Genomic DNA, 18,347 nt, shown 5'->3' with positions numbered 1-18,347 from the left:
TCCGGGCTCTGTGGGCTACGGTTTCCGGGCTCTGTGATCGTTACCTGCAGCAGGAGGTGGTATTTGAGGATCCGCTGCACTGGCTTCAGCAGGTAGGTCTCCAGGGGCAGGGAGTGGGACAGGCTGGTCTGACGCTCACGGAAGAAACGCACCAGGCTTTCAGTCTTCATGCACTCCCGTAACACTGCCACCGAGCTGGGGGAGAGAGAGGGGAGAGGAGGGGGCAGAGAGAGGCGTGAAGAGATGGTAGGAGAGGAGGAAGAGAAGCCGAGAGAAGAGAGAGAGAAAGAGATGGAATGGAAGAAAACAATTCACAAAAAATGACAATGTAATTAAACTACAAAACTATATACAGAGTGTATGTTTATCTCTCTATCCATCTATAAGTATGAGCTGCTGAATCCTGAGGGACTGCAGGCAGACTTGCATGTATTCATAAAGGAACCCTGGTGACAATAAAGGGTTAAGTCCGTCATGAGATCAGATCGAGAGAGACTTACTTGGGGTAGTTCATGCAGTACAGCGTATAAATGTCAAAGGCTTCGCTCTGCAAAGTGAAAGGAAAGGGAACACACAAATTAGCCGCTCCTCAGCAGTAAAGCAGATTTTTTTTTTTTACTGGACTGCAAAGATCCGTCCCATGTTCTGCTGTACTGAGAGGAGTTCACATTCAGTTTAGCGTTTAGAGTCGACAGCTGGCTTTGAAATACTGAAAAGCCCTGTGGGTCTCGACCCCTATCTCCGCCCCTCGGGATAAGAGAAGGATGATGACCTCTGAAAAACATTTAGAGCACGAAGCGACACAGGGCGTCTAGGAATAGAACTCATCTTGAACACCATGAGGTCTATCAGAATAAGCATTACTGAGAAGACTGTTCTGCTGGTCCCTTGATATTCGTATCAATGAGAGAGTTGACTGTGTCTCGTTACGGATGAAAATGTGACAAAGGAAGGAAGCTAAGCGACAAAAAAATAGCTTAAGTTTGATTGAATCCCGCCATAGTACGGTAAGCATCCTAAACGACTGCTGCTTCGCTGGACTGAACCCCAGAGGTACAGCGGTCACTCACCCTCTCAACGAAGCACTCCGCGATGTCCGCTGCATGGCTGCATCTCTCCAGATCCTCCAAGAGCTCGCTGCCGGAAAGGAAAACAGAACAGGGGGAGGGGGGGTCAAACCTGGTCCTGCTGCCTCTCCCCGCTATCGCAGTGTATGCCCAACAGTATCTTCTAGGTCTTTGGCTAACGCACAGTGCTACTGGGAGTGAATTCTCCTCTCATTCGGGGCATGTTTTATTGCTCTAAATATGTAGTTAAAATTGCCATTGATTGGTACCCAGTTGTTCAGTAAAGGTGAGGGAAGGAAACTTGTCTTGTTTCGGGCACGTTAACGAATGGATTGATTTAGTACCTGCAGATCAATACTTCTCACAGGCAGTTACGAGTATCGGCAGAGTCCTACTTCAAGTCATATCCAGTGTTTCTCTGTAGAGCTCGCCTTTGTTTCCTGTGCTCAGCCTGAAGCCAGCGAGTTTCTGCGAGTACAGATTGTTTTTAGAGCTCCTTTTGGCAAGACATCAAACACCTCTCTCTCTCCCTCTCCCCCCTGGCAGCCCCCAATCCTAAGCCTATCGTTTTGTCAAATAATCACCGGGCTGGTTCCCCTCAGAGCGCCCCTTCTGCTGTCCAAAACATACATAGAAATGCAACGTAGCTCAAATGTGCTATTTACTACATCCACTAGGGGGCAAAGTGTTAGAGGGGGACAGGTTATTGTTTACACGCTGGTGTACTAACTAGAGATAAGACATGTTAAAGAGCTCTGGAGAGCCCAAAGGCTCAATATCTGGTGTCTATCTGCATTGTCATTGCAGTGTGTCTGCCTAAGATCATTCAGCAACAGTGTAGAATGATGCAGAATAATTTTTATTTTTATTTGAATATATTATATATATAGGGTTCAGGACCCCCAGGCCTGGGTTCTAGACAGACAGAGGGCTAATTCACTAGCCTCTCACACCCACCCATGGGTTCCAAACTACTTACAAACTAAACAAACGTGTTCGTCAACTGCTTACATCAGCATCCAAATCCCTGAACAAAACAGCGTGCAATCTGTCACACTTTGACACGTTTAAAAAAAAAAAAGTCTGAATGCATTATGAACGCTACCACAGGGAAAGTCTTTTGAAAGAAGATGCATTACCTGCCAGCTGCCAGCTGTAACATTTAATCTTAAATACAAAAAAATAAAAACGCTTGGCCTGCAATCCAACACAAATAGCTGTCAGGCTGTTTCACCTTCTCAGAGTCAATCTGTGAATTATAATGCAAAAGGGTTACTTTAGGACTTGGCTCTGGGGTACGGAAATTACTCCATCGTGTTACTGGAGAGTCTGCCAAAAACTAATCTAGAGTACCGGGTGGATTGTGGCTGTTGCTTTAAAATAAATCTGTAAGGGTGGGATGGAATTTAGGACTATTTCTGAACAGCCCAAGCTTGTACTGTCTTTAATCATGTGTGTATATTCACGTTTATCAGAATTACTCTCAAGCATGAACCTAGTTGTTGAGTGGTGCTTTTGGAAACTTACAGCGACTCGTTTGTAGAGCTGCACGAAGAGGTAACTGCGATTGAGCTCTCCACAGAAATCAGGCGAGGGTCGATCGGGCTCATTTATCACTCAGAGTGAAAGGAGAACAGCCATCCACACAAACCCAAGCAGCTGTCTGCATTGCTAGTGCAAAGAATGTCCTAACCAAGTTTCATCACCAAGGATGGAAATAAGACTCCCATTGCATAGCAGTTCGATCCATTCCTGGTTTTACTACGACTTTAAACGCCTGAGCTTGTTACCTATATACTTGGGCTGATCAAACCCAGACTAGCAGTCCTGACAGGAGAGGAGGGAGGGCGAAGTTTTAAAGCAACATGGATGGAACTAAATTAAAAACAGTCAGGTTTTGCAGTGAGTCTGAGGGGGGTAAAAATGTGGAGTGGTACCAGACAGCTGTGATCGACTCCCTCTCCCTCTCCCTCTCCCTCTCCCTCTCCCTCTCCCTCTCTCTTCCAGCCCACACACAGCCACCCGCCTGTTGGTCGCAGTAAAAGCTGGAGCCAAACCCACAATCGCTCCAGATACAACCCAAGCAGCTCCAGCTACCCCCCTGCCTGCACTGGAGTTCAGAGTCAGGAGTTGAATGAGGGGCCAGAGCTTTCAATCTTCAGGTCCTCCAATTTCTTATATTTAATAGGCGTTTCTGTATTCTTTCATGATGTGCCTGTCTCTCTCTACATATTTTATTATTACATTTTATGCAAAATATACCACACAAGGTTGCTGTCCTTGCATTACGGTTTTTTTAATACTTAATACAGGTTTCAATGTCCCTATATTTGACAGTTTGACAGTTGCTTCTATTGACTTTTTAAAGTAGATTTGCAAGGTTTTTCCCACGCTAGTACAAAACATTTTGTTCACCCTGGTTTCGCTATGCCTTATTAACCCTTGCTATGCTTTTACCTTGGAGCCTCCTTTTTTTGTACCATTGCAGCGCCACTGTCTGTCTGCATTGCCATTGAAGACTTCTCAGCAAGGGTTAGGTAAGAACAGTGTGGTGCACAGACAGATTGCAGTGCCACTGTAGCGCCCCCCGTCTGCCTATTGGAAAGCTACATGTAAAAACATCCCTTGCCTGTTGAACTCATAAATATCTTCTATGTTGCAGAACAGCGTGCTGACTTCATCTGGCTTCAATGGCAGGTCTCCACAGTCTATAAGGCATCCCAAATAGTCCTGGAAAACACAACAGACCAGAGTCACACGTCAAGCATTTACTCCTGTAGGTGTTTACATCAACTAGGGGGTGTTGCAGGGGGGACAGGTTAACAGTTGCACACTGGTGTACCAGCTGCACTTTGACAGATGTTAGAGAGCTCTGTTGAGGCCACACAGGATGTGACGACTGCAAGTCATACACAAAGTGAACCCAGAGGAGCAGAACACACTAGATTAGATAGCTGGGATATTTCATAGGCATACCGCTGTAAGAAAAAGAAAGAAAGAAAGAAAGAAAGAAAGAAGAGAAAGAGAAAGAAAAATAAATAAATAAAGTGAGAAAGAAAGAAGGAAAGAAAGAAAGCAGTAAGTGAGAAAGAAGGAAACAAAAAGAGAAAGAAAGGAGCAGTAAGAGAGAATGGAAGAAAGAAAAAGGCAGAAAGTGAGCAAGAAAGAAAAAAGAATCAGTGAGAAAGAAAGAGAGAAAAAGGAGAGAACGAAAGAGAGAAAGAAAGAGAGAAAGAGAAAGAAGAGAAAGAAAGAAAGAAAGAAAGAAAGAAAGAAGAGAAAGAAAGAAGAGAAAGAAAGAAAGAAAGAGAGAAAGAAAGAATGAAGAGAAAGAAAGAAAGAAAGAAAGGAGAGAAAGAGAAAGAGAGAGAAAGAAAGAAAGAAAGAAAGAAAGAAAGAAAGAAGAGAAAGAAAGAAAGAAAGAGAGAAAGAAAGAATGAAGAGAAAGAAAGAAAGAAAGAAAGGAGAGAAAGAGAAAGAGAGAGAAAGAAAGAAAGAAAGAAAGAAAGAAAGAAAGAAAGGAGAGAAAGAGAAAGAGAGAGAAAGAAAGAAAGAAAGGAGAGAAAGAAAGAATGAAGAGAAAGAAAGAAAGAAAGAAAGAAAGAAAGAAAGAAAGGAGAGAAAGAAAGAAAGAAAGGAGAGAAAGAAAGAAAGAAAGGAGAGAAAGAAAGAAAGAAAGAGAAAGAAAGAAAGAAAGGAAAGAAAGAAAGAAAATTCCCCTGCAGTAAAAGATTATTTGGATCCAATTCAAACTTTTCTCGCCTCACTTTCTTATACAGTTTGGTTTCACAGTGTCCCTCCAAACTCTCTCTCAGCTCCGATATCCAGACACTTCCTCCTTGTATATTTCTTTCCTAATTAGACTACCCCTCTGCTCCCTGTGTAAAGAACCACTGATCTGCACACTGAGCCAGCAATGTAAACACGGAGACACAGAGCTCCACGGAGACACAGAGCTCCACACACACACACACACACGCTCAGAGCTCCACACACACACACAGAGCTCCACACACAGAGCTCCACACACACACACACACACACACGCTCAGAGCTCCACACACACACACAGAGCTCCACACACACACACAGAGCTCCACACACACACACAGAGCTCCACACACAGAGCTCCACACACACACACACGCTCAGAGCTCCACACACACACACACAGAGCTCCACACACACACAGAGCTCCACACACACACAGAGCTCCACACACACACACACACACACACACACTCAGAGCTTCACACACAGACACACACACACAGAGCTCCACACACACACACACAGACCTCCACACACACACACAGCGAGCTCCACACACACACACAGAGCTCCACACACACACTCACTCACACACACTCACAGCTCCACACACACACACACTCAGAGCTCCACACACACACACACACACACACACTCAGAGCTTCACACACACACTCTCAGAGCTTCACACACACACACACACACACACACACTCAGAGCTTCACACACACACACACACACACACACTCAGAGCTTCACACACACACACACACACTCAGAGCTTCACACACAAACACATACACACACACACACACACTCAGAGCTTCACACACACACACACGACTAGGTCAACTCCTTGTGCTTTTGGGTTATATTAGTTTTTTTCTGCCCTGGGAAACTGGCTTGAGCGTCTGTCTCACGAAAAGTCATCTCCTCTGACCTGCTACCCACTAGTAAGACACCCCCTGACTCACTCAGCCCTCCCAGTAAGGGTGCACAGGCCTGGGGAAGAGGCTGCTAGGAAAGCAGCAGGCTTCAAGATATCGTTGGAGGTCACCTGGCTGAATTCTGGTTCAATGCATTTTGTTTAGTTTTTAGACCCTGACACAAAAAGTCTTTGCACTAATTTGTCCACTTGACCCAATCCCTTATGGTACCATACTCTTGTAAATTAGTTTAAAAATTATTATAAAATTTGAAAACAAAAAGTTTCTCAATGTCTTCAGATCAAATGGTTTTGAGATCAACTAGCTACTAGGAGCTGGATGATTATTGATGGACCACACCTTTATTATACCTCTCTGTGCTTTACAAGGCTTCCCTATGCTTTACCACACCTCTCTGTGCTTTACAATGCTTGCCTATGCTTTACCATACCTCTCTGTGCTTTACAATGCTTCCCTATGCTTTACCAGACCTCTCTGTGCTTTACAATGCTTCCCTATGCTTTACCAGACCTCTCTGTGCTTTACAATGCTTCCCTATGCTTTACCATACCTCTCTGTGCTTTACAATGCTTCCCTATGCTTTACCAGACCTCTCTGTGCTTTAAAATGCTTCCCTATGCTTTACCACACCTCTCTGTGCTTTACAATGCTTGCCTATGATTGACCATGCTTTATTACACTTTACTGTGGTAAACTTTTACAAGGGGAGGCACCTATGAACGTTCCCGAGAAAAGGAAACGCTGAAGCGATGAAACACGTCCAAACCTGTGGTTTTTATTGGCTAACATGAAGCCGCGAAGCAGCTTTTAACAAAACATTCAAGACTGCTTTTTGTGTGTGTGTGTGTGTGAGCCGAGCCAAAGGAACCATAAACTTGAGCTCCAGTTTGGCTGAATAGCAGAGTTTTAAAGAGTTATGACTTTTCCACCTCTATCCTTCTCCCGTACTCTAAATAAAATGACACAGCGCTCAGTCGCTATTTGCTTTTCAATTGCAGGCTGTAGTGTTTATCACAAGCGTGTCAGGATCATTTACTCCAAATCACCGGGACTCTGTTTCCAAGCACAGACAGAACTAATCTGTTCAACCCATTCATCTTCAGCAGACACACAGACAGGGACAGACAGACTGGAAGAAAGTCAGAGGCAAAGGGGGGCTGCAGATCACTCAGTGGGTAATGCCTTTAGTCTGGGTTCAAATCCGTGTTTCCACCTGCCACTGGGATCGATTCGAAAGAGGTCTGAAACCAGACTTGTTCATTTCCATCTGCAGCAGATCTCAGATCAAACCCTAACAAGTCTGTCTGTCTGTCTGCCCAAGTCCAGAGCTAGCATGAGGCATGGAGACAAACTCAATCGAAGCACATGAATAAACTCAGTAAAATTAAAACATTTTTAGCGCACTGGGGTTTGAGATCTGTCCTCTTAATCACTGTAGGAAGAGCGATTGAAAAAAAAAAAAAAAAAACCCTACCATTTCTCACTACAAAACAAGCATGATAAACCACGGTAAACGCACATGTTAAACCATGGGAACAGCTTTGGTGGGTGGAGGTGGAACGACAGCAAAATCCCCACGCAATTCGCCTTTTATAAAAGGTCCTCTTACCTCCACAATGTTCTTCAAGTCCCGTACATAGGCCTGCTCCGTCTCCACGATCTCCAGCACCACCCTCTCCTCCCTGGTCAGCTTGGCCCGGCCCTCCTGCTGGCTGGCCCAGGGAGAGGGGGGATGTCTGGGGAGGACCCCTGCCGGCCTCAGCTCCAGCTGGGACACGGGGGTAAGGTCCAGGCTGATGTCGCTGCCGTTGCGCTGGGGCGTGGGGTACTGTGGGGTGCTGCCGTAGGGGAGAGACCCTCCCAGGGACCCCCCGCTCCCGAAGGAGGCGGAGGAGGCAGAGGAGCTGAGGCTGACCGGACGGTCACTGTCCGAGCAGACCGTGTTGACCGATGTGCAGCTCCCTCCGGCCAGTGGTTCGGAAGCAGCCATTCTAGCGACGATACCACCCAGAGAGGAAACAGAGGAGGGGCGAGGGGGAGCTGGGGTGGGGGGGGGGGAGGAGATAGGCAGGTTAGATTCTGTACCACCTGACTTCCACACAAAGGCCAAGGATGGAAACAAGACTCCTAGTGCATAGCAGTTAAACCCATTCCAGGTTTTACTAAGAGCTTGTTTAGCCCTAGTGTGTAGATAACAAGCTCCGGTGTGTCTTATGAAAACCTTAGTAAAATCCGGAATGGATTAAACTGCTATGCACCGGGAGTCTTACTGCCATCGCTGCAATGGTGGCGTATGCAACAAGACACAACGGTACTCTCTGTGACGTTTCTCAACGTCTTTCCCAATCCATTTCGTTGGGAGTCCTGAGCAAACCTCACATGTGAACTTTAGAAGCGAAACAGTTCAAGTGTACAGTTTGCATTTCTCAAAGCAGAAGCCGAGTCTCAGCAAAAGCGATTCCCCCCAGTGTTTAACTGAGGTTTAAACATGCCTCTCTATACACTGTGCTTGTTATATAAACAGAATACTCTATGAGCGCAAACAGAGCGCCACTGTGTTGATTTCACTCCTGAGGCCGGTCATAAATAACCATTCAGAGGGGCTCACCCGAGACATGCAGCCTCCTCAGTGCTGCAGGACATTTCATGGGGCATGCTCTATGTACCAATTTGGAAAATAAAACAGTTTTTTTTTGCAAACGCATTTTCTCTGCCAAATTTGAGAACAGGGATAGAAACGAGACTCCCGCTGCATGACAGCTTAATCCATTCCCTGGTTTTGCTATCAGTTTAATCAGACACACCTGAGCTTGTTACCTCTACACACTGTGGCGAATCAAGCTTGTATTAAAACCCGGAACGGGCGACACTGCTACGCAACAGGAGTCTTATTTCAATCCCTGGAGAATCAAACAGGAGGCTACATAGCTTGTTTAATAATGCGAGGAGCATCATCATTTCAGTTTGACTCTCCCCCACAGCGCTCTACCGGATCGTTGCAAGGTGCTGATATTGCACAGAAGCTGCAGTTTTCTGCTAACAGGAAGCTCAATAAACCACAGAGGTGCACAGCTGCCCATCCGAGTCCAGCACGAGACAGTCATCCACCACAATGTCATTTATTTATTTCAACACACCCACCTGATAACATCACAAAATTACAACACGCCAAAGTCTCTATCTTTATACAGGCTGTACCACAAGTCAGACATCATAGATTGGATCATCCGTGACCCAGATCAGGATGTTATTTGTTAAATCGGTTGGCCCCACCCTGTTTCAGCTTTACCTAGAAACAGGAGAGACAATCAATACAATTACACCTAAAAATCCCTGATTTATGAGACACCCTATACACGTTTCAAAGCAGGTCTCAAAACAGAAGAAGATTCTTCCGATAGGAAAAGTGTCCATTCCTAACGCGGACGGACCCTGGAAGACCATGCATCCTCTCAGGATCTGAACGCCACCTCAGAACTGTCTGTGTCGCAGTGTTCTTAGAACATCCATCTGCAAGTCACTGAGCAGCTTGCAAAACTTGCAAACGAGATCTGGGGCTCTATTCTGGTTAAATAAAATAGATTTGACATTTGAATTTGAAGAAGGAGGAGGAGGAGAAGCAGAGGTGTGCACAAACGAGCAGTCAGCTGCTTCCTGTCTCACTGAACTTGCTATTCTCAGAAGCACAGTGCTGCAGCACCCAAAGAACAACAACACATCCAAATTTAGACAAAACATTCACAAAAAAAAAAAACAGTGTTTCTGCAAGGTTTCTATATAAACCCAGCTACACTCAGGAATGCAAACCAACTGGACTGTCAACAAAGCTGTTCTACATTTAAATATACGTTTATATATATATATATATATATATATATATATATACACAGCACTGCATTTACATGAACGTACCAGTATACCACAAAAACTAAACCAGTTCAAAACCAGTCAACACTACCCATTCAACCACTAATCCCCCAGTTTCTCTCTGTAAACCAGTGTAACTACACCCCAAACCATACCAAAAACCAACCAACATAATGATCTAGAAGGAAAGTCTGCAAAGAACTAGAAGAAAAAAAATGAGTCTACAACAGTGAGCTAGTCTCGGTATTACATTAAATAAAGATTTAAAAGCATTGTTAATATGTTTAAAAATCACCTGGATTCACTTGAAAACACTTCAAGCTGTCATTGCCCTGGCTTGCACTGTGATTCTGCCTATCATCTTTGGTGGAATGAAATTATTTCAATGAGAGAGAGAGCGAGAGAGCGAGAGAGCGAGAGAGAGAGAGAGAGAGAGAGGGTGGGAGCGCAAGCCTGTCTTGTGCTAAACACAGCTTCCTGTTCTTGTACTGTTGTTTTGTGTGGTAAGACGTCTGTTTAACAACATCCTCCCCTCCCATCTTTGACGGTTCCTCAATCTCAAAGCAGGCTCTTAATATTCACTCACTATCAGCTGTGTGCACAGTCCACAGAGCTACAGAACCACTGAGCAAATCAAAAGTAAGCTGGGCTAGGACATTCCTTAGCTGATCAGAATCTGGGAAACAAAAAGACTGGCACTGCTGTACAAACACAGACTTTTCAGCTGAGAGAATTTGAACGGCGAGTTTAAGATTGAAACTGGTTGTTCATTCAAAACACACCTACCTTAGGGTTAGGGTTAGGGCCCTAGAAGAATCGCATTTAGGGTCATTCATTTGAGTCTCGCCCACTATCAAAACTCTCACCGTATCGGTGGGCATTGTGAAAACAGATCACACGGGCTAAGTCGTATGCCTTGTGGCAGTACAGTGATCTGTCAGTGTCTGTGTGTTTGTGTTTCTGCTGCATTGAAGTAGCATCCAACGCTCCCATGAAAGGCTACCTTGCGGTTGCTAGGTGACGGGATTAAAGAAAGCGAGTAGGCCGGAGTTCTGAGAAAAGGCTGGCGTGCCGTCGCTTAGACTAGGCCGGACTTCAGAACATGGCTCCTTTGATGTTTTTTTTGGTTTTGTTTTGTTTTTTAAATAAAGCCCTTGAACCAAAATGAGATGCTCCTGTGTGGGCACCAAAATAACACGTTTAAACACCCGCCCCACCTACACCTCTCTCTCTCTCATTTCATTTTACCCTAAAATAGTAGTCTTTTGTCTAGCTGGGTGAATCTTTTATGTATGTTTATAGTCTGCTTATGTGAATTTCTGTGTGTTTGTTTCCAAAAGAGGCTCGGACGCCAAATCGTTCATTTTGAATCCAAGTTACAAAATCCGCCCAATACGCAGGTCGTGATACGATATCTACATACAAAACAAGCAATACTGTAGCTATAACATGTGGCAATCTCAAAGAAAGTATCACGGTTTATAGAAAAAAAACACCATGACACAATCGAGGTCATGTTCTTGCACCAAGCCTCAATCTGCTCAGATGCTTTCACCACACGGTAATATTTTGCATATTACACCTAGGGTTCTGCATGCATTGCAAGGCGCTGTGCAAATGACGTGAATAACTTCAAGCACAATCCATCTGTCCCTCAAACTGTTACAAATCAAACTACATGTATTTGAGAGTTTCTGCATACCGCAAACTTAGGGACAGGGAAATCAAGTATTTTAGTCTTTATGTACCTCAGAATTGAGACTAAAAGTAATCATTTCAGTGAGAAACGTTTCGACTAGAAGTCTTTTTCAGTGGAAGACATTACTTTACCTTTGATGTAGCCCCAGACCTATCCCAACAACGCATTGTTTTATTCACACATCATGAAGTAAATCCACTAAGGAGCCACTTTTCCAGGAGAAAGAGATCGTTTTCCTCTAAACGCTGCGGTGTATCCAGTCCAGGCTGAATTTATTAAGTTTCTTTTAGTATTTCAAAATTCAGCGACATGGAGTGCTGAATAGTTATGGATGACACCCCCGAATTAGTTCAACTGGAACATTTTCACGTGAAAAGGTCAACGTGCTACAACAGCCTGGAGTGGTTCTCAGCGGGCAGGCTTCTGGCTGATGGAAACGGGGGAAGTGAACCCAAAGTGGGCTGGACTCTCACCTTGTTTACTGGGTTTCTTTTCACCGAGTCGGTGCGCCCACTCAGGCATGATGGGAAAAAAAAGATCACGACCAGGAATCCTGAGAAAACAAAAACACAAAAAAGAAAACAAATAAATAATATTGCGTAATAACATCATTTATTCCATAGTTATACAGTAGAGTCTGGCTAAGAGAACACCCCTCAGGAATCAAGCGAAGCGTTCTCTTACCCGAAGCGTTCTCAAAGACGGAGTTAGCCACCAGACACAATATGAATCAATTGATGAATAAATACTTATGTATTACTTGTCGTGACGCACGTGCATCAGCATATGAAATGAAGTGAATAGGTAAAAGCAAAACAGGCTAGTGTATGTTAATGAACTACAGTAATAAAGTAACAGACAAACTAACGTTAATAAACTAACTGTCAAAGAGCTTGCACTCGTGGAAATCATAATACACAACGAGGCAATGATATGAGGGCGGTTCTGGAAAGACTTATAAACCAATCAGTGTGCCTGAAGACGCTCTCGCGATGACAAGTCGCTTTTGAAAAGACTGAATAAACCATTTTAACTTAAGTTTGATGATGATGAATTAGCAGGTTATAAAACAGTAAGGTATCCGTTGTGAACGAATCCCTGGCGGTGCCAAGAAGGTTTTCTCTAAAGAGAAGTTCCGGTTCCTTTAGACGGAGCATTTACAACGAGAAAAATCTGTTTCACCACAAGGGTGTTACCTTAGGAGAAGTGTTCTCTTTTTTATGTTTTACTGTACTTCTCTGGACTTTATTACAGTATCTAACCCTGCTCAAACTCCTGGCCCCTTGATCATTTCAATATTAATAATAATAGACTTCAATGAGGGGAGTTCTGAACCCCATGACTGGGTGCAGCAGCAGCAGCAGCAGGGCTAGTGTGAGTTTGTAACCCTGCTCAAACTCCTGGCTCCTGATCATTTCAATATTAATAATAATAGACTTCATTGAGGGGAGCTCTGAACCCCAGGACTGGGTGCAGCAGCAGCAGGGCTAGTGTGAGTTTCTACCCTTGAAATACTGCTAAAGCACAATAAACAGCACTACACTACAATCATTTTTCCCAGGACTGAATTCCAACACAAATGAAAAATGATCAAAATCAATTACAGCCATCCATCCAGAGATAAAGAGGTAATTAGGATTTGTGTCTTGCAAATCCTAAACAATGACCCTTGACCCCAGATAACCCCTGACCCCCGCCCCCTGTATTTCAAACAAGAAAACACACCAACGATTCTGCAACTACTAGCCTTATTAAAAAAATAATCCTATTGCAGTCCCAGGGGTAAATTTGTACTGTAATTTTGCAGTTTGCTTTTCCCATTGTCGTAACTGATTCACCACAGTGTAGCCGGTCATGTTTTTGAATATGCTTTACCACACTGAAAAGCCTGGCCAGTAAACGCTTGAATCACACGGCACATTCAGAGCATTTCATAATGGTGTGCATTCCAGCATTAGACTGGGACGTCAGAAAAAAACCTCCAGAAAAAACCACTGTGCCACTCAACACCATCATCATCATGATGCAATCGCTGAGTAATTCCCAGTGATACTCTGTGGTTCCAGAGTCACATTTGGGAAAAATTCTCTAAAATTCCCGGAATTCCAGGATGGAGTCTGTGGCCAACTTTTTCTCCAAACCTCTCAGGGATGTGGTTTTAGGAAGGGGGTGCTAATTAGGGTTAGAAACACAAACTTGTAAGCAAACTAAGGTTAATCTGGGGTCAAATTAACCCCCTCCCGTACAGATTACAAACTTCAGGAGACTCCTGTCGCGTAGCAGTTTTGCCCATTCCAGGTTTTACTACCAGCTTGATTGCATTTGACAAATGTGTATAGGTAATAAGCTTGTCAGCTCAACTTGGTTTGATTTGACATAAGGATATGTAAACTGCAGGGTATTCCCTGAAAGTATTTGAATATTGCAACACAAACACTGCTATTGCCAGGGCACAAAATATTTGCTTCCCAGAACCCCAGTTATTCTGTTCTTGCCTCTAGTAGGACAGTTTCAAAGTTTAAAAAAAAAGGAAAGGAAACAAAAACAAACCTAGATGTTAACAATACCAGCAATAAATCAAATCCCAGGGCACTGATACAGCAACAGTACAGGCTGCATTTCAAGGGACCGATTGTTCTTATTCCAGCTTACTTTCACATTTCCTACAGGACAAAACACCAGCCGCATGCCCTCCCCCTCCCCCTCTCTCTCTCTCTCTCTCCCTCTCTCTTTCTTTCTCTCTCTCTCTCTCTGTCTCTCTCTCTCTCTCTCTGCGTTTATCACCGCTCTGTTTTTTTAAAGGGCTCGCTTGTTTTACGTCAGACAACAAGTCGCTGTGCTGAACAAAGGTTCCCGTGTGCATGTTTTGTGTGGAAAGTGTTGACGAACAGAATTGCTATTGAGAAGGCTAATCAGAAACTGCCTACAGCAATCAACCGCACAGTTTGCACAGTGCGGCACTCTAAAAGAGGAGGAGGGACTGGGAGGGAGGGAAGCAGTGTGGCTCTAGTGGAGCTGAGGAGGGACTGGGAGGGTGGGAAGCAGTGTGGCTCTAGTGGTTAGAGCTGAGGAGGGACTGGGAGGGAGGGAAGCAGTGTGGCTCTAGTGGTTAGAGCTGAGGAGGGACTGGGAGGGAGGGAGGCAGTGTGGCTCTAGTGGTTAGAGCTGAGGAGGGACTGGGAGGGAGGGAGGCAGTGTGGCTCTAGTGGTTAGAGCTGAGGAGGGACTGGGGGGGGTCAGTGATGCTTGTTTTGTACTGCATTTGAGTCAGATATGGAGAACAATGGTTGAGTTCTCTTGAGGCCTAGAAAAATACAGGAAGATTGCAAAACTGACTCTCTGAAGCTCAATAAAGTTGCCTGCAAGAGCCAACACATGACAGAAATGGAAGAGTCGTCCCGCCCTGTATTTCCAGGCGACAGCTATCTGTTTGTGTGTCTTTACCCACTGATATAAATAAACCTGTCTGTGAGGAGCTAGTTAGCACAGAGAGTGCTGTTAGCAGGCTTGAAACTCACACTAGCCCTGCTGCTGCTGCTGCACCCAGTCCTGGGGTTCAGAGCTCCCCTCAATGAAGTCTATTATTATTAATATTGAAATGATCAGGAGCCAGGAGTTTGAGCAGGGTTACAAACTCACACTAGCCCTGCTGCTGCTGCTGCTGCTGCACCCAGTCCTGGGGTTCAGAGCTCCCCTCAATGAAGTCTACTATAATTAACATTGAAATGATCAGGAGCCAGGAGTTTGATGTTGAAATAAATTGGTACAACTCCTCTTGGTAACCCTACAGACTGATTCCAGCTTTGATGAAAAGTTTGACCTGTTAAATGATTTTCAGGGATGGAAATAAGACTTCCATTAAATAAGGGGAGTTCTGTAACCACAAAGATTTCAAGTATCATTTCGTTAGTTACAACCAATTCCAATGGCTTTGAGACCACAGTGTAATCTACCACGAAACACAAGACTAACAGACAGACACACGGCTCAGCAACCCACAACAGGTCTCGTGACAACTTTGCATGCACGCAATCTGCAGGAAAATAAGGGCAAGGAATTTAAGAAAGAACAAGCAAAATTGGACACACACAACAACTTGACCTTCAAAAAAAACCCAGAGCAAATGGAAAATACCTGCATATCCGTCACAGTGGGTTCATTTAACCCTCATGGCTTTTTTTTTTTAAACAGTTCTGGAATTATGGCCCCACAAAATTCTGTGTTTCATACGAAAACCAGAAAACAAAATTACATCACAATGAAAAATACATACATTTTTAAAAGTATATGCACCGCGTCTAATCAAGCTTGAACAAAAATCTGGAACGGTCAAAACTGCTATGCAATAGGAGTCTTGTTTCCATTCCTGGAAGAAACTCCTGAGGGGATGACACAGGGTGTTTGCGAAGGTCTTCTGGGGTAAAGCCAGCTCAATAAACATTCATTCACAAGCACAGAGCATTCTCAAGTTCATTTGCCAGACGCAAAGCTACAAAGCATCCCAGCATGCTCAGGGTCAGGGTGTTGGGATTAGACCTTACTGTACCGGCAATTCAGAGAGTCGGTCATCAATTACACTCCTTCAGTTTTTGCAGGTTTCCCTGGATTCCCAAGACTTTCCCCTCTCTGCACCTAGCAGGAAAGCTGTGGCTGTGATAGCAACTGTCTTCCCAGAAGAGGCATTTATTACATGGACTCCAGATGGGGAGGGGGGATTCCTGAACCAAACTGCCAAAAACCTCCTCAGCCAATCAGACAGAGCGATTTAAATGATGTAAGATTCCAGTTCCATGATACAGATTCTGGATGCCTTCCAGGGCTGAGTGACTGTACCTGATCTCAAACCACAGAAACATTACACCCTAACAAGGACTTCTGTGTGTCTCGCTATTCCCCCCCGCTGCTTAGTCAGACCTTCTTGACGGTCCAGTTTGTATACAGTACTCTTTGAAGAACAAAGAGTACTTGCAGCGATAGGGGGTTAGCGGCATATTCCAGCTTTGTTGTTTTTCAGCTTTTTTTTAATATGCCATATCATCACGTACATGATTAAGCAAATAAGCTGTATGCAGTTGCAGTATTATATCGAATTCAGTGATTTTTTTTATGTACATGTATGTATTATTTTACCACAGAACTGAAAAGTGCTGTACTGTATAATTTCACATTTATATTTAATGAAAAAAGAATCCTACCTGTCTCTCAGTTACTATACTGACACTGTTTTATGCTAAGGCAAATACTGTGCTCATGGAATTTATTCGCCACATATAAAACTGTTTAAGGAAATTACAGTAAAGCCAAAACACGGTAGTATAATCTAGACGTCTGTACTTTAATTCACTTGTCTGTGAAGCCGGGAGACATTCTAGGAAAAAAAAAAAAACACTAAAGTACTGTGCAGTTTCAGACCGCTAAGGGTATACTTTTCAAATGAAATGCGGCTGTGTTGTGTTTTACGGTTTGTTTGTTTTTTGTCGTTTATAACCCAAAGCCAATGCCTATGCCAGACCAGTACAGAGAATCACTATTCAAGAAGACCGTTACCTCATCTCGCGCACCTTCTCAGAAACTTAAAATTTACTTCGCGTGCATGGAACGCAAATTCCGTTACGTTCAAAAGAATACCGTTTTTATATTCATCGTCGATTAAATAAGTTGTGGGGTTGAAGACGAGGAGAGGGGCTGTCTGAACAACTGAAAGAAATAAACGTCAAAATGTCCCTTTAAGTTGCTGGAAATGGGTTACAAAGTTAACATATCGTCAATTAAAATCAGCTGTGATTATGTATATAGAACTAAAAAAAAAAAAAATGATAGGGGATTTTAATGTTTCCTATGTTACCATAGCGAGTTGCACGCTAACTCAAAATTCCTTTGTATTATTCATATTGGATTTTGTGCAGATTTGTACACGGTTTTGGTGTTTTTTTTTCAATCTAATAAAAGTATGTATTGCATATTCAGCCTTTACAGTTCTAAGACGTTTATACAATTTAAAACAGTAAAGTCCCACAGCAGAGTGGACAAAAACAACAAACGTATGTATTGCATGGGTAAAGAAAAAAGCGATATTGCATTCAAACAAACTACCACAGCACCAAACATCAGGTACATAAAGTGAGTATCTTCGATTCCAGTACTGTAATTCATGAAAAGAAAAAAAAAACATGACACAAAAGAACCACTTTCACATACCTTTACAGGCGGCGTAATCCGAGGCATCAAACGTTCCCCCTTTTAACCAAATGACCGATTTTCTTTATCCTGCAGCTTCAGTGATGAGCATTTTAGATATTGTGATTTTGGGACAGTCAGCTGGATTCAAATTCAACGCATTTCAGACAACAACTTCGCCAGAAAACCCAACATCCGAGATCGTGTCTCCTTCTGAACAGCGCATTCCAAAACTGAACACACAAAGATTTTTTTCTTCTTTTCACAGTGCTATTGTTTAAAATTACAGTCCTCGGTTGTTGGTATGAATTGTTCTCTAAGTCCGTTTTAAAAGTCCTTCCGAAGTCTTTGAGAAAAAAAAAAAAAAAAAAAGTTGTTTAGTAAAACACATAAAACGCGAACAGTATTTTTTTTTAATGTCTGTGCAAAACTGTTAACCCGTTCTAATATCTAACTTAAAATAATAATAATAATAATAATAATAATAATAATAATAATAATAATAATAATAATAATAAGTTTTTGCTTGTTCAATACACCTTTCATACAATATTATTATTATTATTATTATTATTATTATTATTATTATTATTTGGATATTTATAAATATTTTGAGAACTGGTCATTTCTTGCTTGTTTATCTTTTATCTCTTTTTACAAAACCCAATACCATTTTAATCAAAAAAAACAATGCAACAAGCGCACGACCCAAATATGAATGAGAAAAGTTTGCTTCACAGCACTTAGGCGATAGGAGTGTACAGAATATCAGAAATTCTCTCTCTTTCCGCAAGGAAGAGGACTTGCAACTGTGGAGAC

At 43.2% G+C, this 18,347-nt stretch overlaps 1 protein-coding gene across 3 annotated transcripts in view; it reads right to left on the bottom strand.

Moving 5' to 3' along the window:
- The window catches only part of LOC117415931 (pleckstrin homology domain-containing family G member 2-like), a 34,319-nt gene extending 15,978 nt beyond the window's left edge, over positions 1 to 18,341 (bottom strand). Inside the window, exons 1-7 of one of the 3 annotated variants that reach the window (XM_059026641.1) lie at positions 17,550 to 18,341; positions 11,825 to 11,904; positions 7,395 to 7,825; positions 3,697 to 3,797; positions 1,071 to 1,137; positions 501 to 547; positions 45 to 195 (exon numbers count right to left, since the gene is read on the bottom strand). In XM_059026641.1, coding sequence (XP_058882624.1) covers positions 45 to 195; positions 501 to 547; positions 1,071 to 1,137; positions 3,697 to 3,797; positions 7,395 to 7,825; positions 11,825 to 11,873 — 846 coding nt within the window. In that variant the 5' untranslated portion in view covers positions 11,874 to 11,904; positions 17,550 to 18,341. Of the gene's footprint in view, positions 1 to 44; positions 196 to 500; positions 548 to 1,070; positions 1,138 to 3,696; positions 3,798 to 7,394; positions 7,826 to 8,926; positions 9,068 to 9,947; positions 10,028 to 11,824; positions 11,905 to 17,549 lie in introns of those variants that run through there. The other 2 variants (XM_059026643.1, XM_059026642.1) reach the window with 2 other exon arrangements.
- Positions 18,342 to 18,347: the final 6 nt, after the last annotated feature.

Source organism: Acipenser ruthenus, chromosome 7, assembly GCF_902713425.1.
Source record: "Acipenser ruthenus chromosome 7, fAciRut3.2 maternal haplotype, whole genome shotgun sequence".
In the NCBI taxonomy this organism is placed as follows: Eukaryota; Metazoa; Chordata; class Actinopteri; order Acipenseriformes; family Acipenseridae; genus Acipenser; species Acipenser ruthenus.
Note: the sequence above shows the minus strand (reverse complement) of the source record. Positions and strands in the feature narration are given on the sequence as shown.